General features: G+C 37.9%; 1 protein-coding gene across 2 annotated transcripts in view; it reads left to right on the top strand.

Moving 5' to 3' along the window:
- Positions 1-26,482, top strand: part of CCSER1 (coiled-coil serine rich protein 1) — a 942,549-nt gene that overhangs the window by 432,907 nt on the left and 483,160 nt on the right. For both annotated transcript variants that reach the window (XM_081109402.1, XM_081109401.1), the window contains exon 6: positions 7,332-7,539. In XM_081109402.1, the coding sequence (XP_080965528.1) occupies positions 7,332-7,539 (208 nt within the window). The remainder of the gene's footprint in view (positions 1-7,331; positions 7,540-26,482) is intronic.

Here is a 26,482-nt window from a genome sequence, read left to right as displayed (position 1 = left end):
GGCAGGTGCCAGTGGGGGCTCCCCAATTGCCCTGCTAGTCACCCCACAGCGGGAGGTGACTGGCAGCGGTGGGGGGGCGAGGCTGGCGAGAGGTGGCACCAGGCTGGCCAAGGTGGGTGCCAGCGGGAGTCCCCCAATCACCCCACCGGTTGCCCCACAGATTGATGTTGATCACCGGCCAGGCCTAGGGACCCTAACCATGCATGAATTTCATGCACTGGGCCTCTAGTAAATAAATAATATCTTATGTTACTGGGGCTGATCAGTAGTCCCTGAATGATGGATGAACAGATTACTCTGACACAGTTTTACTGTGGGGAAGAGGGCTAAGGAATGGCCCAGCTAAAGAAGCCAGACAACCTTGATTGCCTGCTTCCTTTGGCTTTTACTGAAATTTTTATCTTTAGATACAATCAGTAGGGTGAAGTAATCTTGGGAGGACACATGCATTTACATTGTCCTCTAGGAAAAGGCATCCAGGGATTAAGCATAAGGATTCCAGTGAACACCGGGGACCTACATGTGCACAGACTTGTTTGGAAAAGTCAAGGAATAATTAGGGGCGCTGCCTTAGATCCTCCCCTAAGTCTCCCCTAAGTCGGAATTCTGATAAACAGGGCAGGCAGCCTTCCACACACTTCCCTTTTCTCAGAATGTTCTCCTTACAAACTCTCCAACCAAGTCTCCTGCTCCCCAGCATTATGTGATAATGAAATGGGATGGGTTTATGGTGGTAGTTTTGTTTTAAAAGATTAATCAACTTTCCCACATCATATGGCTCTGAAATAAGACATCGGTATTTTTGTGATTTATTATCCTGATATTGACAGGAAAAGGACAGACAACAAATAGCACTGGGAATAAAAATATAAATATAGTTTGTGATCTTGTTGCTGTTTTAAAGAGTCAGGAAGGAGGTATGAATCAATAGTGAATAAGCAGCTAACATTGTCTGCCATAATAATTTTTTTTGTTTCAGATTTATATAAATTGAGTCAAGTTTTCATAGTATTCATTTCTCTGATGAGAATAACCATTTGTTTATTTATTATGCACTCCTTTTTTTAAGACTTTGAATATATTTATAATAGCTGCTTAAAATTTTCCTGCCAGTTCTAATATATGGGTCATCTCATAGTGTTTACGATTTTTTTGTTTTTTTGCATGTCTATTGCTTTAAATATTTGTCAGACATTGAGGATGTCACATTTTTGAGAGTTTGAATTTGATATTGTCTTCCTTTAAAGAAAAAAAAAGAGTGTTGTGCTAGCAGGCAGCTAATTTACAAATTGATCAGATTGATTTTTTGAAGCTTTTTTAAAGCTCGGAAAGCTCATGCCTCCCAGCACTATGTGACTTCTGTGTCACTGGCAGATACTCTCTGTATCTGCATAAGCATAAAAACTACAGACTGTGACCAAGTTTAACACCCTGAAGCCAGCACAGTGGCAACTCATATAATTATTGCTGTTTTAATCTTGTGCTTTTGGCACCTGGAAATGTTTCTGTCTTTCCCTCCTGCACTGTAATATGTTTAGAAATAAATGTGGTTATAAGTAATCTGGTATCTCTCTGTATTTGGAACAGGAGATGGAGTGTAGGTCAACTCAGTCCAATGTATTCCCACAGGTCTCCTCAAATCAATTTTTCTTAGCTGCATCTGTGATAAGTGCTACAAAGAAAGACTTAGCATAGAGAAGAGGAACCTGTGTATGTTTGAAAGGTAGGAATGCAAAGGAGTTTTCCCTAAAGAAGCAATACGTTTTAAGGTGAGATCTGAAGATGGGTAAGCAACACGTTTTCATGTAGCTAGAACAGCAGAAGCAAAGTTCCTGAGGCAGGATGGAACTTGATGTATTTCAGGGCCTGAATGAAGGCCAATGAAATTAGGACTCAAAACACAAGGAGGCAGTTGTTATAAAATGAGATATGGTGAGGCAGGCAGTTGCTAGATTATGGAGGATCTTTGTGGCTATGCTAAGATATTTGGATTTTACTTTTGCCTTCCTCCATATCTTCCATTTCCTCTACCCATCACTTAGGCAGTGTGAAATTCTCTTACATGTAAATGCATTCCTAAATGTAAAATGTTGACAAGTTCTTTACAATTACTATACTACTGTGGAGGGATGGGTGCTAGTTCCATCTCTTCTAGAAATACAGCTAAATATACAATTTTAAGACAATGTAAGGTGCAAAGTTTTTCCCCTAAAATGATACTTTCAGATAAACAACATATTTTCATAGAAAATATGAGGCAAATAGATAGCTTATTCACTAATAGTCTTGTTGTAGTCCCTTTAATAAACAGTTTTTATTAGGTTATGGGATGCCAGTTTATTAATACCGATTTATACCTTGCGCTTGTCTTAGAATTATTCAAGCTGAGATTTAATTTACCATAACTAACCTGGCCCTTTTCAAAAATCTACTTAATGACATGTTTGAAGGCAGGTGTACACATATGCTTGTTTCTTATGCTGGGCAAAATGATATTACCTTTACTTTCCACCCCTTGGAAATCTGGTTCAGAAATCATAGCCACATTATAAGGTGCAAATCTTTGACATCCCTTTTGGCCATAGATATTTATTATAATGAAAGGTGTCAGTGCACTAAACAATAGTAGTTCCTATGATAGGTAAGAGCATCAATCCTTTGCAACTAGCATGATCTTGTATTTTGGCCATTGTATTGGGAATTTCTCAAGTGATTTGAAGAGAATATGTGAATGGGAAAAATTTCTCACTATTAAAATGATAGTGATAGCAATAACTAAATGAGGAAAAATATGAAAATTCTCTTTTATATTCTTTCCTATTAATTACTCTATGTAAACTTGACTGTTTATTCAACTTCAATATACAATTATTTACTTGTCTGAAAAATAGAACTGCAGCAGAACTTTTAGAAATAGCTTGGTAGAAAATTCCCTTCACACAAAGGATAGTGACAAAGGTATAGAGCCAATTCACCATAGTCATGTAATTTAGATGTTTTATGGCTCAAATTCTCAAGTTTCTCCAAGTTGAAACTTTCAAGAATACATTTAATGTAGTGTTTATGAGTTTTGCTTTTAATCTTACTCAAAACTTTTGTCATTTTGTACTTATGGACTGAGAAAGACCCATAAGTCTCAATTTGACGTTATCTAAATGTTACAGAATTTTAAAGACTTGGTCAGCATCATAAGCAAGGAAACAAGTGTAAATATCACTGAACAATTCTACCGAAGATTCATGGAGTTAAAACAGAGGGTGAACTGTATATAAATGAGCTCAGTGGCAATTACATTGTTTTTATTTGCAGTAGTTATGATGATTAATGAACCACTGTTTTAGGCCTCAGTATCTTTTTTTTGTTTTGTTTTGTTTTGTTTTTGCCAAGATAAGGGACTCTCTTTTTCAATATAAAGAACATTTGTTCAGTTTCCTGAAACTGTAACAATTCAGAGAATTGGCAAAGAGAGCAATATATCCCAAAGTGTATAAATGTATTATCTGGTGAATTCTGCTAAACAGGAGCAAGAACGCATCTGAACCTAGCTCTACCCTCTGGGCTTATAAGGGTTGTCTTTGCTAGAGGAAACCATGGCTCCACATGAAATACGTTTCTACTTTTCCTGTCAACTACAGGGCTGGACCTTTTTTTTAGTTTTTTGTTTTTTGTTTTTATTTTTAGGTGAATTTATCACTTGGGTAATTTGGCCCAATAAAAATCTATTTTTAAAAATATCAATGTTCAAAATATTTAACAACTGTAAACCCCAGGCATTAATCAATCAGAAAAACACTGACCATACAAAGAATAAGATGGCCCCGCTGGCCAATGCAACTCAATAGCATCCCTGTTTAACAGCCCAGTTTACTGCCTCAGCCTAAGTAAGAATGGATTGGACTACTGTGATCTTGTTGCCAACTCTTTTTCATGTAGAAATAAAATGTTTCGAGATAAGAAAATTTCACGTGAAAGAATATTATTTGTTATATTTTTTGGTATCAACTGATAAGAAATTAATAATTCTGGTGTACCTCTGGAGTTCAGTGATCCATTCCTATTAATCCCTGAAACTTCAACGACTGTTGCCGTGCTGGATATAAGGACACAATGTAGATGTTGCCCATCATTTTGAAAATATGCCATCATTCTGTCTTGTTGGAATCAAGAATAGATCTAAAATTTTTAAGTACAAAACAAATGGCAAATTTTATCGCCTGAATACATTGCTATATGTAGCCCATTCTTAACTGACATTGGCAGAGACCTTTAGATTTATAAATGCTAAATTCTAATTCTCAAAACCTCAGTAAATTCCTGAAACTAGTCAGCTAGTACCGTTTCTGAAAGCTTTGTCAGTCTTCACTGATATTTAGATTCACGATTGGATAAACATTTCAAAGAAACATCAATCCAAATAAAAGAAATCATAACATGTTAACTATTTTTTTGTAAGATGGTGAGAAATTTTGAACTATGGGATGCAGTTCTATAATACATAACAGTTCACCTTACAGAAAAAAATTAAATGTACAAATGAGAGTTGTATGTATAGATTATTACAAAGATTTTTTTATTCAGTCACTCATTATTGTATTTGTTAATTCATCTTTAATGTATAATTATTTACTGAGTCAGCCTAATATGTTTCAGATACCATACTAGTTCATGATGTAAACCTCATAAATTTTTGATAATTTCACTGTAACTAAAATACTATTACACATAATGTGACTTCTAATTTTTATATTCTTCTTATTGGTCTTAGAGAAAATAGTATAGAATATACTAAAATAAAATACAGATATTTAATAATGATTGTGTATAATTGAAATGAATCAGATATATCAGGTAAAATATAGTTTAAGAGTGAAAAAATATAAAAATTCTTTGTATAACTATAGGCATGTTTTTGTTTTTTCATTTTTGATTTTGTTTATTTGCTTGCTTTTTTCACATGAGATGCAGAATTATGTAGTAATTTAGAATTTGAGTGAACTGCCTGCATTCAGATCTCAGCTCTGTCCCTTTTATGCTATGTGACCATCAGTATGTTGCTTAACGTCTCTGAGACTTAAATCCTTCAACTATGAAATGGGGATTATAATATTATCTATCTCAAAAGGTTGCTATAAGTATTAAGTGGTTTAACATATATAAAGTCCTTACAAAACTGAGATACATTAAGCATTATTATATGTAGGGTGTCCCCCCAAAATGTATATACACACTTTGAATAATTAGAAACGCAATGCTTATTAAAATACATTTCATTTTTCAGAATTGAGCAATCAACTGTTAAAGTGTGTGTACTGTTTTGGGGGGATACCCTGTATATATTAGCACATTATGTGGTTAGTATGAAAAAAAATCTTATCGTGCAAGAGTGCTTATGTTGGGTCATCCAGGTCTATCTGTTAGTAGCTCTTTAACTCTGAGCAAAGTTATTTATGTGAGCCTTAGTTTCCTCATATGTAAAGTGAAAATGTTCATTTTATCTACCTCTTGGGCTTTATTGAATTAACACACATGAAATGGATAGCACAATACTTGGCCCACAGTCAGCTATCAAAAAATGTTAGCTATGACTTTTTAAAAAATTATTTCATTATATATATACTGCAGGCCCAGTGCACAAAATTTGCCCCAGCAGGGGCCTCCCTTCACACCTGCCTTGGCCCGACACAATCCCGCTGTCATCAGGGCCCATTGTGGCTGGCAGCGCCTTCACTGCCACTGGCTGTTAGCACCGCATCACCAATGCCCGTCATGTTCTGCACTGCCCCTAGTGGTCAGAGTATGTCTAACTCCCGGTCAGTTGAACTCCTGCCTGTAGGGACAATTTGCATATTAGCCTTTTATTATATAGGACTAGAGGCCCGGTGCATGAATTTGTGCACAGGTGGGGTCCCTCGGCCTGGTTGGTTGGTGATCTGCCAGGGGGAGGGATCACGGGAGGTTGGCCGACTGGCTCGGGGTGGGACAGCGGGAGGTTGACCGGCTGGTGGGGAAAGCCACAGGAGTTTGGCCAGACACAGGAGGTTGGCTTTGGGAGCACACTGACCACCAGGGGGCAGCTCCTGCGTTGAGTGTCTGCTCCCGGGTGGTCAGTGCATGTCATAGCGACCGGTTGTTTGGTTGTAATGGTCACTTAGGCTTTTATATATAGATAGATAATGGGGATAGTAATATTATTGTAACCAATGAATGTACCTATGAAGACAAGTAAACATTTTAGTGTGATCCAAAAGTGTGTTTTTCTTTGTTAACTATTCAATAATTTATAAATTAAATCACACTATTTATAAATAATGAAATTTGAATAAAATTAGCTGAGGATATAGTTTCTTATTTGCATCCTTGCCTGACCTTGGTGGCAAGTTCCAAGGCAAGTTTTGTTGTTATATTTTTTCCAATTTAAGTAACTAATTTGTCATATAATTTGATAAATAATATATAAAAATGTATTGGATTAACTTTCCAATTAATTTTTAAACTATTTTCAGAACACCTTTGTAAGAAATTTCTCTTTCAGAGATTTCTGTTGACTTTCCATATTTTTAAAAGAGTTTAACAAGTATAAACACACTGTTAGGATGAAATTCTAACCTGGGGGAAAATCACTTTTTATGGTGATTGTCAGTGAATCTTACCATTGTTGACCTTAAAAATAGAACAGCCAGTTATTTTACCAACAAAAAAGTGGGCTTATTCAGGAAAACAGCAAATTGCAATTTGGGACAAGCATTCTCTAACCAAAACTATAGGCAATCCAGCAGAAAAGGAGAGGGACATTACTGTATAAAAAAAAAAAAGAAAAAAGAAAAGAAGGAAACTCAGGGGGTGCTTTCAATGGAAGAAAGTGAGAGTTCAGGGAGGTAATGGTTTCCAGTTGGCTGAGTTGTGAGGTTCCCCAACCCCTGGGCTTGTGGCTGGGCCAGGAGAACTCTTCCTTCCTGCTGCTGCAGCAGTTGAGACACTTCCTGATGGGAATACAATGTACCTTTCTTCCTGTAGGGGTCTGTGATTGAGGCTTCTTCCTGTTGAGGTGTGCAATTGACATGGAGTGGTAGTGTGTGAGAGCGCCTCCTTCTGGCCTCCCTAACTTAATTAAAAAAGAGATTTCCTTCATTCACTCTCACACCACTAAATATTCAATTGGCTCATTTCATAATTTTCACAAAAAGTCTCAGGATTCTCAAAGACTAATAGGAGGGCATGTGAGGGTCACAAGGACATATTTTCTGGCTCACTGTTGACATTGATGGACAACTTGGAAAATACTGCTGTGAATATGCTACATTGTAATTGTTGTTTATTATTTTTCTTATTAGGAACCTTTCACTGAAGTTAACAAAAGACAGTGATCAGGAAGGCAGGTGTTCACATATTAGCCGAATGCCCAGTAGTCCATCTGCAGACTGGCCCCTGCAAGGTGTGGAAGAAAATGGAGGCATAGATTCTCTGCCCTTCAGACTGATGTTACAGGACTGCACAGCTGTCAAGACACTATTGTTAAAGATGAAGAGAGTTCTTCAAGAGGTAATGGTTTACTCTAAGAGTAATGTCTTTTGGTGCTAGTATACAGACAGACCTGGTTAGTCCCCACTTCTGTAACAAATTAATTGCATTACACAGGGCAGGGATCAAGTGTTTGAAGTTCTGCTCTAGACATACTCATCAGCTCTAAAATTTTAATATTCTGTGAAGGAATTTAAAAAAGTAATTGATACCAAGTAAAGAGAAATAGGCATCAGCTGCTATGCTTATATGCTATGATAAAGCTAAATGAGACACATTAAGTGAATTTCACTTTGAACATACTGAGGCTTTATTTATCTATATATATATAAAAGCCAAGTGACCAGAACGCCAGAACGACCGGTCACTTTGACACACACTGAGGTCCACTAACTGGTCCGATCAGGGTGTGGCCCTTCCCCCAGCTGCCCTGGCCTCATCGGGGGCGGCACCAGCTGGCCAACCTCCTGTGGCCCCTTCCCCCTGCTGGCTTGGTTGGATCAGTCCCCATCAGGGCAGGCTGGCTGGACCCCACCTGTGCACTAATTCATGCACCAGGCCTCTAGTATAACAATGACAATTTAGTCATTTAGTTGCAATGAAAATCAGTCTGGTAAAATGTAATCTGAATCTTTGATTTTATCCTGTTGAATATAGTTGCCTTCCCACAGCTTATGCTCATTTAGATGATAAACTGCTCAGGAAAATGCATAATGCATTCTTTCACCTTTCTGTCCAGGAGTCAGCTATGCTTTAGAATCAAGTGTCTTATGGTTTTATTTTTATAATTACTCCAATTATTTTCTTTGAGGGATTTTTTAAAATATATACATTCAAATTCAAGACGACAGTCTGAGATTTCTGACTTCAAATTCAGTGGATTTTTGTTATATCCCATGATCATTCACTTGTTTCTCTTTATTGATAGGAAGTACTAATAAATAGTTTGAAAAGAGAAATTAATCATATTGTGGTTAACTTTACAATGATGATCATTGATAATTGCTTTTCTAGCACTGATAATAATAAGAATGCTAGCAGCTACCACTAGAGGCCAGAATGGAATCAGGAAGAGAGAAGGATATTTAATGAAAATGATTTCCACAGATTATTGAGGACATTCAGTCATGTGTTCTTTTCAGCCCTTGAAGCAAAAATTGGAAATCTCTATGTCCCATACCTGTGACTATGTAGCTGGGTGGTCTTACGATATATGCAGTAGGATGTAGGAATGCTGTGCTGATACTGGATTGCTGTTAGCATTTCAGGAAGTTTAAGAGCTGGTGGTTAAGCACAGGCATAAAAAATTAAATTACCTACATGTGTAACAAAAGAAATTATATTTTTAACAGCATAATCAAAACTCAAAACTCATTTTCTAGTTATTGTACTATATTTTACTGTTGACTATACTTGTGAGCTTATTTATATCTATTGGATTTATTTGTAGAAATCCTATATAATAGCTATGGTGCATATTTCCCAATTGTAGATTCATTTAGGTCATTTTGGTAGCATGAAATCAGCCAAATAGAAGTATTATGCCACAGAAGTCGGCAAACACTGTAAATTAGTGCTTTTAATTTTTGGTGAGCGTTTTGTAAAATATTTACCAACACACTGCTCTCTGAATGAATATTGTTTCTGTATTGACAATATAAGCATTTGCTGCACTTGTGGAATCTCTCTGACATTTGGCTTAACGTATAACCTGAACCTCTTTGAACATGGCAAACTTAATAATGGCGGTAGTATTAAAAGATATTAATCTTTAAGATATTAATCTCAAAGTCAGTAACATTCAACTATTCAGCTTCTTACTTCTCTCTTTGGTCACATATTTTAATTTAGAAAATTCATGCAAATAAAGGGGAGTAGAAGAGTTGTCATCTGGGAGAGTCACGAGGCTTTCTTAGGGTACTTAATTTTATAGTTTAAAGCTATTTAGTGATATTCACCGTAAAGTCAATGTTCAGAATATGTTGAGGTTGTTTTTATACTTTTATCCATTTTATACTTGTCTGTTATTCTTCATGAAACAGTGTTTGAAGAAACTGAAGAGAATTGATTTTTGAAACTGATGTACAATGAGCAATAATTACATCTATTTATTAAGCCTCTTCAGTGAGCAGGGAGTCTTAAATTCTTTATGGTCAACAAGAAAAGAAATATTGCGGTCAGCATAGTCAAGTGTCGTAGTAATAAGATGTTCATAATAGATGTCTTTAAAGGAAATGGTTTATTGAAATGTTTTTTTTATTTAAACCAGAAATTTTCAAATGGCAATTCACATTTCATTACTATGTTTGAGTTTAATACCAACTATCCATTTTACATTAACAATACTTTTTAATATAGAACAATAATGTTTATTCCTATTTTGTGAACTTATCTTTTTAAATTTATTTTTTATTGTTGACACTATTATAGATGTCCCCTCCCCATTTCCCCCTCCCTTAGCCCAGCTCCTCTCAGTTCTGCGTCCACTCCTCACCTGGTTTTTACCACAGTGTTGTCTGTGACCATGGACGATGAACTTATTTTTTATGATCCATAGTAGTCTGACTTTTGTATACAGATTATTTTTTAACTGCAGAACTCAGTTATTTGATTTTTAAGATAAAAAGGTGATTAATGAGTTTAATATATCCTGCTAGAAAATGCTCTTATTGGAAATTTTTCCTAATGGAGCTCAGGTGACATCTCAGATTTTAATTTTAAGGTGAGTCAAATGTGAATAATCTGAATGGAATCTCATACTCCTAATTTGCCCTTCCCCTTCTTTGAAGATCAGTTGCTATTATTAAAATGCATAGAAGTATTCCCTACAACCCCAAACATCAGCTCCTTTATTTAAAAACAAACAATAACAAAAACAAACTGACTTTGGCCCCACAGAAATTCTACTGTTACTTTATTCTTTACTATTCATGATAAAAGAAGTGACTATAGCAGAAGAGACATTTTTTCTTCTTTTGTTAATGTTTTTAAATGTGATTCCGTTATCTATAAAAAAAGAGGATGTCTACTGTACAGAGCTAGTTTCTGTTGTTTCCTTTTAGTTTGTGCTGTTCTTTTATAACCTAGTCTCAGAAGTAACATAACATCACTTTTGTCAAATTTATTTATTGGTGACAACAGCAACCTTGATTCAGCAGGGGAGGCACTTTACAGAGATTTGGCTACCAGGAGGTGGGGAACATTGTAGAACATCTGGAAGCTGGCTTCCACATTCTACTCTCTAGCCCCCAATGATGCATCTCTCACAATGCAAGGTATACTCACCCTCTCCTAATGCCACCCAAAGAATCATTCCATTCCCAGGGGGGTGGGGGACCTTTTTTCTACAAGGGCCATTTGGAGAATATATATATATATATATATATATATATATATATATATATATATATATATATCATCATCGTCATTCATGGGCCATACAAAATTATCAACTTAAAAATTAGCCTTCTATATTTGGTCAGACATTTAATGAACTCACCCCTAATGCCTTGGCAGGGCCAGACCAAATGATTTCTTGGGCCTTATATGGCCCATGGGCTGGATAGTCCCCGCCTCTGCATTACAGCATCAGCTGAAAGTACAGAATTTTACCATGTAAATCATGTGCAGATGTAGATGAGGCTTAAGTACAGTGACTCAAGTACAGTCCTTCATTTGAAGACTGAATTAATTCATAGGTTAGCAGTTTCTTGATTAGGACTTAAAGCCTGAGAATAATTCTCCATGGCTTTTAATTCCTGCCTCTGTACTCAAGGTTCTACCCTCCTAGTCATTCTTTATTTTCATGTAAACTTAGCACATGATTACAGCTGAATAGTTTTCTCATCCTTATTTGTGCTCATAGGCATACTCTAAAGGCCTCTTTTAATTTTGTAACTTCTTTTTCCACTTAAGTCTAAAGTACAGCGTGTTTCTCTAAATCTAATTCACTTAAATTATTTTGGGATCTCTCAACCTTATCAGGAATTCACTCTATCAGACAAAAGCCATATAGGAATTCACTCTATCAGACAAAAGCCATACACACCCATATTTTCAAGATAAGTCCTTCTTAACTTGAAATAGCTGAGAGACAACCCTTTAAGATTTTATAATTTTAATTGTCTGTTGAGAGTATTTGTGAGACATATCCTTAAACCTCAATTAAGGCACTTTAAAAAAATATTTATTGATTTCAGAGAAGATGGGAGAGGGAGAGAGTGATACAAACATTAATGATGAGAGAGAATCACTGATCTGCTGCCTCCTGCATGCCCCCTACTGGGGCTCAAGCCAGCAACTCAGACTGGAATCAAACTTGGAACCCTTCAGTCCACAGGCCGATGCTCTATCCACTGAGCCAAACCAGCAAGAGCTAAATGCACTTTCTGACTGAACTCAGTACTCTGCAGCACTTTTCATCTTTCAGACTAGCTCTGCATATTCTAAATTAATTTCTAAGTTCGTAAAAATGTGTATATCTGGATTGGTGTTGTGGTTGCATAGGTTTCCATTTTTAATAAAGCTCATCAAATTATACGCTTAACATAACAGCACGTGGGATATCATTACATAACTGATAGCATCACTGTTAATGGTGTCATTCTGTGGAATTTTTGTTCTTCCCCTGAGAGACCTGTACTAGTAAATGAACTCTGACCGTTTATCATGCAGACCAAGTTAGGATGGTGGTGTGAATTCTTACAAATTGTTGTTAGAGCTTTCCCCTCCCCCCCATTTTTAGAAAAAGTTAAAAAAAATTTAACTGTGCACCATTGTCTTCATATATGATAATGGGTCCCATTGCATACACTCTGAAGAAACTTGTGGCCTTATATTTACTGAGAATGAGTAGGTTTTTGAATAAGAATATTCTGCCTACATACAGCCTGGCTCTTTGTGAGGGAATAGAACTGATCTTGAGAGTAGATAGCAAGGGAAGGGAGTATAATCAATGACTCTTTTACTATGTAAGCAACCTTAACTTTCAACAGTGCTCTGGGAGAGATGAGAGAAGTCAGAGAAAAATTCTTTCCTAAACCCAGCCCCATTTCACTCATGGAGTCCCATGAGAGGAAGTATATTAGAGTAACACAAATCGCAAGTGTTTGGAATGATGAAGATTTAGATGTGATTCTCACTTCTACCACTTACTAGCTGCCACAAGTTGATTAAGGTTTTTGAGTCTATTTCATCATAGTCAATATTACTATCTCATAGGGTTAATTGGACAATTAAACAATAAAGTGCATATAAGAGGTTTTCACAGTGGGAGTGTGTGGTAAGGACCCATGTAATGAGCTACTGCAATGATTTTGTTTGTGTGATTATTACTGTGTTGAGTGAGGTGGGTGATATTTGAGATTTCTCAAACACTTGGAAATGTACCAGTAAATTTTCTTTAATATGACAAAATCTTGTAGTTATTGAATAATTCAGCATTAATTGTTAATAAAGGCTACACTGGCTGAAACTAAAAGTAGAAGTATTTTTGCCACTCATGCTTTTCTGGACTTTCAGTTGTGGCAGCACGTTTGACCTGGTATTCTTTGGCAAAAGAACTACTACATGTCAATTAAATTTCCTGTTTACAGTATACAAATGGTTTTCCAAGTGAGAAATGATGGTAACCATGATAGCAGCAGTTAAAAGAGAGAAAAAGGAAAAGATGTGTGACATGTTTTGTAAGTAATGTCAACAGTACTTGCTGGTGAATTGGAAACTGGGTGACAGAAAAAGAAAGAAAGAAAAAAGGTAACTGAGAGCTGCAGTTTAAGCAATGGGCAGATGTGGTTGCCATTTTCTGAGACCGGGAACACTAGGAAAGGAGCAGCCTATGTGAAGCAGGGAGGAAACTAGAGTTCGTTTCGGCCAGGTTAAGGCTAAGGCGCTTACTTAGCATGCAAGTGTGTGTGTGGAGTAGAAATTTGAATTAATGTCTCTGCAAACCCAGAAAGATCAGGGTTGATTATTTATAATTAAATATATTCTGTTTGAACCTATGAACGAAATAACTTGTATCTAAAACCAAGGTGAGATAATCCAATGTTCAATGATCAGATATGCAGGAAAAAGAGAATCCAGTGAGATGAGAAGAACGCTAAGGGTGTAGTGTCAAGAAGGTAAGAGAAATATTACTCTAAAAAAGCCAAGTTAAGACATGGTGCTGAGGTGTAAGCACGATAATAAAAGATTTGCAATCATACATCAATCAACCCCATAGCATATTCCCTGGGCTTTATGAATTTCGATATGTAAGATAACCTAGTCAAAGTGTTCATTTATAAACCAAGGCCTAGAATAGAAATAGTAACCATTTCTAGGTGGTTCTAAGTTGTCATAGCATTAATTCATTTCTTTACAAGGCCTTGGTCTATGCATTTTAAGGATATGCAAATGAATAATACATGTCTCAAAAGAATTTTTAAAATATCTTTTAAAGTAAAACATTTAGTTTTGGAAAGATACTATAGATTTTATTAGGTTCATTCACAATGATAACCAAAAGTTCATTTTACATAAGGGAACCCACTACACTGAGGTATTCTTTTTCTTTTAAAATATTATTTATATTACTTAAGGTTTTTACTTACACTGCAAAGTCAATCTAGCATAGTGATCAGGATATGGTAGTCTATATTAGAACAGACTGCTCAACTTGAATTTCAGCTCTCACTTGGTGCATGTGACTTTGTTGCAAGGTGCTGAATTTCTTCAAGAAAATCTGGTATCTTCCAGAAGTGGTAGAGTGCATGTTCAAAACTACTAGATATGATCAAGGTTTTTCAAAAGTGTATACTAAATTACTCTCCCAGCAGGGTATAGTATATTAGTTTAATAGAATGCCTTACATTCATATATCACCACTTCCCACAAGGAATATTTTGTTTTCCTCTGCATCTCTCTTACTATGAAAGCTTCAGAAATATTTCGGCTACTTCTTTGCTGTCAGGATATTTTCTGATGTTTATTTGATGTTGAAATAAAAATGGAGTGGGGTCACCATGAGGAAGCATATGCCTATCAGTCAGAAAAATCTTTCTTGGTCAGCGTGTTTATGTTATCTGCTAGTTATGTGTGTTATTTTATTGCTTACTAGAGGCCCGGTGCACAAAATTCGTGCACTGGGTGTGTGTGTGGTGGGGAGAGTGTCCCTCAGCCCAGCCTGCCCCCTCTCACATACTGGGAGCCCTCAGGCGTTGACCCCCATCACCCTCCAATCGCAGGATCGGCCCCTTGCCCAGGCCTGACTCCTCTGACAGAGGTGTCAGGCCTGGGCAGGGGACCCTCATTTCCCCCCATCACTGGTTCTGCCCCCAGCCCAGGCCTGAGGCCTCAGCCAGAGACGTAGACCCCCATCACCCTCTGATCACCTGATCAGCCCCTTGCCCAGACCTGACGCCTCCGCCAGAGGTGTCAGGCTTGGACAGGGGGCCCCCATCTCCCCCCGATCACTGGCTCTGGCCCCCGCCCAGGCCTGAGACCTCTGGCCCAGGAATCATGCCTGGGCAGGGGACCCCCATCTCCCTCTGATCACTTGCTCCACCCCCCGCCCAAGCCTGACGCCTCTGACCCAGGCTTCAGGCCTGGGCAAGGGGACCATCATATCCCCCCAATCCCCGGCTCGGCCCCCCGCCCAGGCCTGATGCCTCAGCCCGAGGAGTTGACCCTCATCACCCTCCGATCACCAATCACCGGATCGGCCCCTTGACCAGGCCTGAGGCCTCCGGCAGAGGTGTCAGGCCTGGGCAGGGGACCCCCAGCTCCCCGCGGTTGCAGGCTCCGCCCCTGCCCAGGCCTAACGCCTCTGGCCTAGGCGTCCGGCCCGGGCAGCGGGGACCTGCAGTGGCAGTGGGGGGCGCCGCGATCGTGGGCTCCGCTTTAGGCCCAGGCAAGGGACCCCTAGCTCCTGGGACTGCCAGCTTCGACCGTGCCCAGCTCCCATCGCTGGCTCCACCCCTACTTCCTGCTATCACTGTCCAGGGTGGCAAAGGCGCCTGATTCTCCGATCATGGCTGGGGGGCAGGGCAAAGGCGGCCCCAGGGCCGCCTTTGCCCTGCCCCCCAGCTCTTAGCTCCCCCCTGGGTTTCCGATCACTGTCAGTGGCAGGGGGCTTCTTCCTGCTTTCCCTTTCGACTCCCTGCATTGTGCCTACATATACAAATTAACCGCCATCTTGTTGGCAGTTAACTGCCAATCTTAGTTGGCAGTTAACTGCCAATCATAGTTGGCAGTTAATTTGCATATAGCCCTGATTAGCCAATGAAAAGGGTATCATCGTACGCCAATTACCATTTTTCTCTTTTATTAGTGTAGATTAAAAACAAAACTGCAACCCACCGTATTAACTATAAATGCTACTCGCATTGTACCTGAATGCTGTGGTTATTTGTGTTATAACCATATTCAATAATTAATCAAATAACCACTAAATGGTTTGCTATGCATGCCTGACTTTCAATTTGCTTCATGAATCCGGCATTAGTGTGTCGGTTTAATACCACTCACATACTGTTATGTAATTATATGAGCTAAATTTGGCATTGAGGATTTCAGGCTGCAGCGCAGCGGATATACAGCAGATGGCACCCTACTGGCTCTCCAGGGGATACTTAGAGTGTTAGGCACTTCTGGCAGGGGAGGGGGACAGGCAGCAGAGAGCCATTGAGCAAATGGTACTGTGAAAAGCCTGCAATTGTGTTCCTCTGAGACACATTTTGACTGGAATGTTTTTTGTTTCTGTTTGAAAATCAGAATCAAAGCAATATTTAGCTACAGTGAAAATGCCTATTTTAATCACTGGGTATATAAAACATGGTGGTACAGATTTAGATAGCATAATGCAGTTGCTTAAAAGTGATATAAACCTTAAAGTTTTCTCATGTTTACAGATGAGAAGTGTTTCAGCATCTAGGGACTCATTGAGATGGAAGGCAGTGATTCTTTAACTCTTTCACTTTAACCTTGACGAAAATGAAAGCGTGACTGAACTATAGACTTTATTTTAGCATACATTTACTAATAGAAGTAAAGATCTTTACTATTTCAAATATAGTTTTAAGTAGATTATTTTCTGATACTGTTCTTTTTAAAGTGAAAGTGGACTATTCAGAGGGGACTCGTTATTAATAAAAAAACAAAATGACTCAAATTATATTTACAGCCAACACGTTGAAACAAATAGATCTATAGTTGACCCTTGAACAATGCTGGAGTCACTGGCCCTGACCTCATGCATTCTAAGATCCATGTTTAAGTTTTGACCCTTTCCCAAAGTATAGTCATCCCTCAATATCTATGGGGATTGACCACAAGGGATACCAAAATCTGGGTGTGCTCAAGTCCCTTATGTAAAATGGCTCTTTGCAGTCTCAGGCTCCCAACCATGAATGGAAAACACTGTTTTCGATCTACAGTTGGTTGAATCGACAGATGCAAAACCTAGAAATCTGGAGGGCTGACAGTATATTTATTGAGACAAATCTGCATATTAGCCTATATATAACAACTCAACCAAATTGTAATAAGAAAGCAGCTTTATGACATAAACAAATGAGCATAGCTAGACTCCCATAAAACTTCATGTAAAAAGCAGGCAGCAGGCCAGATGTGGTTTTTGGCCTGGCCTGTCATACTACTTTAGAGTGTGGTGATGAAAATGTCATGAGAAGGCACTGTGCAGTTACGAGCATTAGTTTTGAGAGCAAGAATATAGTCTGTATCTTACCTCTTTACTTATTAGCTGAATGACCCTAGGCACATTAAGCTCAGGAGATAATAATATTAACATATCACTTAGGTTTGTTGAAAACATTAAATGTGTTAATATGCTTGAAATGCATGAAAAAGTCCTACTGGAGTGGCTCAATTGGTTGAGCTTCATCCTGTGCATCAAAGGGCACATCAAAGGGATGCATCCTGTGCATCCAGTTTGATTCCCGGTCAGGGCACATGCCTGGGTTTTGGGTTCAGTCCCTGGTCGGGTCACAGACAGAGAGCAGCCGATCGATGTTTCTCTCTCACATCGATGTCACCCTCGCATTCTCCCTTCCTTTCTCTAAGTGTGTCCTTGGATAAGGATTAAAAAATAAATCTATAATAATAAAAGCATAATATGCAAATTGACTGAACAACCGAACAGCAGAACAACTGTCCGGATGACCTTCCAGATGACCACACAATGACATGCACTGGCACCAGGACAGCCAAGGCTGGTGTGATACTATTGGTTGGGGGGCCCTGCCATTGCCCCATGATCGCCCCACAGAGGGAGGCCCAGGCTACCCAGCCAGCAGCACTGCAGCAGATGGGCAGGGTCTCCCTCTGCTGGGTGATCGATCTGGGGGTTCCTGCGATCGATCACCCCATAGAGGGAGGCCCAGGCCAGACAAGCGATCAAACCCCACACCTGTCACCCGCAGAAGGAGGTGACCCGTGGCAGGGGAGAGGGGGGGCAGTGTCACACAGATGGCAAGCAGTGGCAGTGGTGGGGGTGGGACCTGCTGCTGGCAGCTGGGGGAAGGAAAGCCCTGATAGGCCCTGATCACGGCCAGGCCGAGGGATCCTACTCAAGGAGTCCCGGATTGTGAGAGAGCACAAGGCCAGGCTGAGGGACACCCCCCCCACCCCCGTGCACGAACTTCATGCACTGGGCCTCTAGTAAATAAATAAAATGCATGAAATCATGTTGGACACATAGCAATACAGAATATGTATTAGTTATTTTGATTATCACAAAGTCTGAGGACAACTCGTGAAATAAATATCATTTATTTAGCCATTAGGCAAAAAACTGAATTCAAAACCTGAATTCAAATCTTAGATCTATAACAAATTAGGAATATTATTTTATTCACATTTATTCAATGTCTTTGATGAATATTAGATTACCTCACATATAATAAGAGGATTAAAAATTCTTATAGATTTTATCATGAAGTTTACATGTAAATTGTGTTTTGCAAAGGAAAGTTCTACATAAATGTTAGTTTCCTAATGTTTGCTGAAATAAAAGTCTATTTTATTTTTTTAATATTTTTTATTGATTTTGGAGAGGAAGGGAGAGGGTGAGAGAGATAAAAACATCAACGATGAGAGAGAATCACTGATTGGCTGCCTCGTGCACACACGCCGCTGGGAATGAAGCCTGAAACCCCGGCATGTGCTCTTGACCAGAATCAAATCTGGGACCCTTCCGTCCACGAGCCAACCCTCTATCCACAGAGCCAAACCAGCTAGGGCTGAAAGTCTATTTTAAAGTGATTTTCTTATAGGGAATTCTATATTACTGAAGTGATTTTCTTAGCTTCTGTTTGCAGCCAACATATAAACAATTTTAGTGCATCTACATCTTTTCCCAAACAATTTAGCTTTCCCTCAAGGTGGCAGTTTGTTTAAAACATTATTTTAATAATGTAATCTAGGATGGAATTTAATTCTTATTCACTGTTACCTTAAATGATATTAAAATATTTATTTCTTATTTAGGCCTTTGTGAATAGCTCACAGTCAGCATATTGCTTTCATTTAACTATTGAATATCTGCCATGGTTTGAAAATGTGGTTGTAAATAAGGTGTGGTCTAATTCAGTATCTGCTGAAAGTTCTCTGTTCAAATATGCCTCTATTGCATTTGAAATCTAAGGCTGTTTGAAACCTATGGCTGATTTTCTAATATCATAAGGTGTCTTCATTTACTACACATTATTGAAAAATTATTTAGCAACTTTAGAAATTTCCTTCATTGGGGAGATTTCAAATTTAATTGCTACTGGAGAGATAATTACAACTTGTAAATATTATTAAATTATTTATCTGGACATTTATTTTATTTTTATTTAATTGATACCTAATATTATCCATCTTACTGGCAAATTGCTTAGTACTTACCAAAGTTCTATTTTCTTGCCTTCAAGAAACCTTTGGAAAAGAAAACAATTTTTGGTAATGAATAGTGGGCAAAAAAAGCACTTAATAATACTTTGGATACATGTAACTGCTGGCACTGATTTTGAGAGCAAACGCACTGCAGGTAACATCTACATCTCTGTGCGTACAGCAAATATAGGAATTTATTATTGAAAGATAGTCACACAATGTAATAACTCAAATATGCATTTGATATATTGCAATATTAGAGAATGGAAGAGATACCAGGACACCAGGTATATATGTGTATGTGTGTGTGCATGCACACAAGTACCAGGGTGGGTTGGGGGTTGTTGAGTGTATGCATTCACATGTACTGGGGTTGGGATCATGGCTGGGTAGCTCAGTTGGTTAGGGCATCATCCCAATATGCCAAGGTGCCAAGGTTGCGGTTTTGAGGCCTAGTTAAGGCACATGTAAGAATCAACCATTAAATACATAAGTAAGTGGGACAACAAATCAATGTTTCTCTCTCTCAAATCAATAATGAAAAAATTTTAATAGGTACAGAAAGCAGACACCCTGAATGTGTAGTAATCATCTGTTTGCTTCCTTCCTGTCAGATTAAATCTGGCCGTTAAAGATCACACAACCTTCCCAAAATTCGTGAGATGCTCCTAGAAAGCAGCACACCTGCATTCACAATCTTTACTTGTCAGTTATTGTCTTCCTGCTTTTCTCCACTAGATCCACTTAATTTACTATTCCTGTAGGCTTTCGGGCTCTTTCACTGTTGTTTCCTATGCATTGATCTTTCTCCCCTTTAGTAGTAAAGCAAAAAAGAGACTACTTTTTAATGGCCAAGTCTCCCTCTCCTATTAGCTCTAGGGCATTTCCTTTTTGATTACCTTAAGGGAATTCTAGATTTGTTTGGCTACACAGAGTAGGAGTGATCTGGACTCCACCTTATTCTCAAAAAGTACCTCCTCACATAGAACTTATCGTTTCCTAACACTCTCCACCTCCTCCCTCACCCCACTACACACACCTTTTTATTTAAATCACAGCCTAATATAAATGTGCTTTCTTTCTGATATGTTTTCATCACTGTTTCAGATATCCATGGTCGCTCAGCTATTCTTGTTTACCCCGAAATTGAATTCCTGCTCATGAGATAATAAGCAAGCATTTAGCTTTAATTAAGATAACTTATTATAATGAGAATTATTTTCCTTAACAGCACCATTTCAGTAGCTGTTCATGGTCGTTTAGCATCTATTTTCCTGATTTTAAGCTGCTTTGAGGCTTTTACTAACTGTGTATAAAGTGAGTCAAGTTGACAACCTGCCACAAACACCATGGAACTTTATTCTGTACAATTACTGATTGAGATAGTGACAGGACTGCCAACTCTATACCTGTTTGTGTTTAAGGAACAATAATTCTATTGATTCTGTACCTTTTTCTTTCCCCTCCAGATAGACACGTGTGACAATGCTAATCATTTTTAACAGGGTCTGGTAGACATCAAGCTATCAATCAGTTTAGCCACTGGTACTATTTTAGATTATTTAGAAGTGTTCTTCACACTCTGCCCTAAAAATTAAAATATAAGACATTGGAACACAAACTGACATAGCTTTCCCCAAAAAATGTATGCTGTGTATTTGTGCAGTAAGTAATATGAATGCAATGGAGTGGATATTTAGTAATAATAAATCATGAAAAATGAGATCCATTTTGACAATTTAAAAATAGTATTGATTGTACATGAAATTTTTCTTTAAAAGTAATACTTATTATAGATGGAAAATAAGAAGGAAAATCCAGATATGGTTTATTTTATATTTGGCTAGTACAAGCTCAAATGGACTTACAAAATCATCCTACGACTTCGGGAGGCAAAGTAGAGTAAGTTCAAGATAGTAAAAAATCTGGATGGAAAAAAAAAAATTAGCAATCAATAAGTAATAACCAATGTTATTTGGCTTGTGATAGTTGTAATTTTGGTAAAAAGAAATGATGATACCTGTATTCAGAATCTAAGTGGAGAAGACAGGAATAATAAATCAGTTTTTAAATAAAATATTTTATATGAAATTTTAATTGTGCCTACATTTCTGAAGAGAACTTTTTGTTTTATTGACTAATTTCTTAAGCTTTGTGTTTATTTTTTATATTCAATATTTGGTTTGTAAATGGCATTTTATATTATAGGCCCCTTACTATATCTTATACAATTCAATGTATACAGAGACTTTTGTTTAGTTTTTCCACAAATATCATTGAATAAAAGTCTCTGAGGCTACAAGAAGAAAGAATTACAAGAGGAGGGAAAAAAGAATAGAAGGAAGAAGGAAAGACAAGGCTGCCCTCAGGAAAAATTTGTAAAAGTTTCTCCCTTCATCTGCTGATGGGCACTTAAGTTGTTTCCAAATCTTAGCTATTGTAAATTGTGCTGCTGTGAACATGGTGCATTTATCCTTTCTGATTGGTGTTTGTGGTTTCTTGGGATATATTCCTAGAAATGGGATCACAGGGTCAAATGAGAATTCCATTTTTAACTTTTTGAGGAAATGCTATACTCAGTGGACTGTCTTCCACAGTGGCTGCACCAGTCTGCATTCCCACCAGCAATGCATGAGGGTTCCTTTACCCCACATCTTCGCCAGCACTTGTCGTTTGTTGATTTGTTGATGATAGCCATTCTGACAGCTGTGAGATGGTACTGCATTGTCATTTTGATTTGCATCTCTCTGATGATTAGTGACTTTGACCATGTTTTCATATGTCTCTCGGCCTTCTATATGTTCTCTTTCAAAAAGTGTCTATTTAGGTTCTTTGCCCATTTTTTGATTGGATTGTTTATCTTCCTTTTGTTAAGTTGTATGAGTTCCCTGTAAATTTTGGAGATTAAATCCTTATCTGAAATAGCATTGGCAAATATGTTCTTCCATGCAGTGGGCTTTCTTGTTGTTTTGTTGATGGTTAAAAAACTGTGGTATATCTACACAATGGAATACTATGCCACTATAAAAAAGAAAGAACTTTTACCATTTGCAACAGCATGGATGGACCTGGAGAGCATTATGCTAAGTGAAATAAGCCAGTAGGAGAAAGATAAATATCACATGATCTCACTCATATGTGGGATATAATGATCAACATAATTTGATGAACAAAAATAGATCCAGAGACAAATGGCAGGGGAAGGGGAGGGGGACGGTTAGAGAGCAACCAAAGGACTTGTATGCATGCATATTAGCATAACCAATGGACACAGACACTGGGGCAGTGAGGGCTTGCCTGAGGTGGGAATGCCTGGGGAAAGGAGGAGGGGGTCATTTGGGGAAAAACGAGACATATCTAAAACTTTAGACAATAAATAAAATTTTTCAAAAAGTTTCTCTTGTTCAGAAAGTCAAGTCAAGCTTAAAGCCTGAAGTCTCTATGGGAGTAAGGCATCATACAATAAATAGATCCCCCATATTTTAACTATTGAAATCCTAACTCTTAATGTGACTGCATTTGGGGATAAGGCCTTTACAGGAATAATTAAGGTTATAAGGATGGGGCCTTAATCCAAAATGACTGGTGTCCTTATACTAAAAGAGGGACTCACTAGGGATGCAACCACACAGAGGACATTTGGACACAGACAGAGACAGGGAGAAGACCATGTGAAGACACAGAAAGAAGATGATCATGTGCAAGCCAGAGAGAGAGAGACCTCAGGAAAAACCAAACTTCCCAACATTTTCATGTTGGACTTCTAGTCTCCAGAACTATGAGAACATGCATTTCTGTTATTTAAACCACTCAGTCTGTGGTATTAGTTATGGCAACCTAGAAAATGTATATATCAGCCAACATCCTAAATAGAGGAAGCCAAGTCAAAACCAGATCATATACAGGGGACCTAATGACTTTGTCTGTTTTACTAGTACATAGAGGACCATCAATAAAGTTCCATAGCAATGGACAACTATGCAACTGTAAAAAAAATATATATATCTCTTATCCTTTGAGAGAGTATGAATGGACCTGGAGTTTATTATGCGAAGTGAAATAAGCCACACAGAGACAGACCCATTCACATGATGTCACTTATTTGTGGAATCTAATGACCAAAACAAACTGACCGACACAATAGGTCCAGCAGCATGGAGGCATAGAGGCATGGAACAGACTGATAAATCTCAGAAGTGGGACGGGGCAGAGGCAGTATGGGAAGAGATTAACCAAAAATGTATATGGTCATATACTTATATATATTTATATATGCCATAGTCTTACAATGTTGATTTAAAAAGCAGAAGGTAGCTGCGTATTCTAACACATTCATCTGTATGTACATGTGGCAAGATGCTTGATAGCTTTGTACTGGTAGCAAGAAAGGGGCAATGCTCCGTTCATGGTTTTACTGTTAAATGACCAAGAGGTTAAGTTAATTTTAGGCTGATATTTTCTACAGAAGCACTTTGTGAAAGTGGCAGCAGTCCTGTCCAGAAATTAATCTGGTTTCAATAGGCAGGATTTACTGGCATAAAGATTGCTGGGGGGAATGAAGATCAGCTTGGTGATCCAGGTTTGAGGTAATAAGTGTGGAGTGGGGCAGTGTCAGGTTTCTGGGATAAAAGAGGGGACTGAAAGTTGTATCAGAGTTGAAATGTAGATATTAATGACTGATTTTGTAGAGGGATTGAGGAGAAGACATATCAAAGATTGTCTTCACTTTATAAATTTGGTGGGAATGACAAGAAAGGAGATTCAAAATTCTAGTTCTGGAGACAAAATCATGAGTTTGATTTAATTTATGTTAGATTTGAGGTAGTGGTGGTTTATCCAAGTGGCTAATATATATGACTTATGAATAAGTCATCAATACAGAAGAGGCTAGAATAAAAGGTCATGCCAAAATTTACATATTTATGAATTTATTTGCTTAGATATGCTTCAATAGTGATATGATTCATTATCCCTCTGTGATTTATGAAGTGGGCAATGATAAGGAAAATTGAAAGAAAAAAGTAAAAACAGGTGGGTCTGAAGAAAGGAGTAAAGATAACATATGCAAAGAAGCAGTTATAAAAAAAATAACAAACATTTATATAGTGCTCACAATGTGCCAATATTGTTATAAGTCATTTACAAATATTATCCCATTTAATCTTCCTAACCTCCCTATGAATTACTGCATAGGTAATTCAGATTCAGTGGTATTTTGAAGTTAGGATTTTAAATAGCCAAGAGCTTCAGATTCATACTCTTAACCAGTATATTATGCTGCCTCTTAAAAAAAAAGTATAGATTTTGTGAAAATAAAGGGTCAAAGAGTGGGGAAATGGGGAGAATATTCTTAAACAAAGTAGGAAAGGGTTGTCATAGTCAAATTTTCCACAGAAGGAAAGGAGAATAGTTCACTGGATTATGTTAAAAAAATTGTCTTTGATTTAAAAAAAGAACATGTTAAGATAATGAAAAGATAGGTTTAATTTTAGACTTACAAAATTTTTGGATGAAAATTATGAGGAAAGGGAAGCTTGTAGATATAAACAAGTCATGCTTTACAAATCTGATTTTGAAATAAATAAAGGGAGGATGATTGGTGAATGGAAGAAAGCACTGCATCTGTGGTCCAGTCTCTTCACAAGCTGATTTCCCTTGTTAGATACATCACCCTCTTTACACACAGCATGTTCATGATTGATGCTCCTTAGTATTAATATTCCATTTCACAAATATTTACTATTCATTTCTACCACCATTTTCTAAACACCAAAACTTAATACTGGGCCCCCACTTATTAGTATATACCACTTTCTTCTTAGCCAATGTGTCACTAAATTCTATTCTTTTTCTGAAACCCATTTTTCAACCTCATCATTTACTCTCTCTTTTCTTTTTTGTTAATTCTCACCCCAGATTATTTTTGTTATTGATTTTTAGAAAGAGTGGTGGAAGGGACTGAGAAGAAGAGATGAGAGAGAGAGAGAGAGAGAGAGAGAGAGAGAGAGAGAGAGAGAGAGAGAGATTGATTGGTTGCCTCCTGCACTTGCCCTGTATGTCATGTGCCCTTGACCAGAATGAAACTCTCAACCCCTCAGTCCATGGGCCAAAGCTCTAACCATTGAGCACAGGCTAAGGCTACTCTCCATTTTTATAACCAATGCTGTTGTTAAAGTGTTCATTGCCTTAAATGTATGAAATATTACAGTAGTCTCATAACCAGGAAGCAGTATTGCAAAGTGTTTAGGAGGAGAAGCTATTAAGTCACACAGACATGGGATAGAATACCATCTCTGGCATTTGCATACCAGTTGCCTTTGGGAAAGTTATTTCATGCCTACAAATTTGTTTCTTCATCTATAGAATGAGGAATTAAATAATATGTGAGAAGACCAATAAGTACTGGGTAGTAAAAAGAGAGAGAGGAAAGAGAGGGAGGGGAGGAGGAAGGGAGATAGAGAGGGAGAGGGAGATGTGAGAAGACTAGTACATACTGCAGAGTGAAAAACATAAGAGAGAATAACTGTCTTCTTTCTCTTTTCTAACCCAGTCTTACTTATTTCATCATACTATTTTTCTTCAGAAAATCCAGCAACCCCCTGTTTTCTAGAAGATAAAGTTCAACTGCTCATTCTTTGTTCTAAGCTGTTCGCAGCGTGGCTATTCAGCCTTATCTCCCAGGTAACGTCTCTGCTCTGCTCTGGTCAGTGTTCCCTTTTCATTATTCTCTAGCTACCCCATGCTGATATACTGTAAACTCCTGCACATTTTATTCCCGACGCCGAGGTTAACATGCCCTTTTCCCCCTACTCTGCAAATTCTTAACCTTAAATTTTACCTGTTTTACATGCATTTAATCATTCATATCCTTATACTATGATTTAGTAGTTATTAAGATCAGTGTATAATCAGCTGGTGTTGCTCAGTAGTAGAGCATCAACCCATGAACCAGGAGGTCAGGGTTCTAGTCCTGTTCAGGGCACATGCCCGGGTTGCAGGCTCAATCCCCAGTAGGGGGTGTGTAGGAGGCAGTAGATAAATGTTTCTCTCTCATCATTGATGTTTCTTTTCTCTATCATTCTCCCTT

The sequence above is a fragment of the Myotis nattereri genome, assembly GCF_964212035.1.
Source record: "Myotis nattereri genome assembly, chromosome: 1".
NCBI lineage: Eukaryota > Metazoa > Chordata > Mammalia > Chiroptera > Vespertilionidae > Myotis > Myotis nattereri.
Note: the sequence above shows the minus strand (reverse complement) of the source record. Positions and strands in the feature narration are given on the sequence as shown.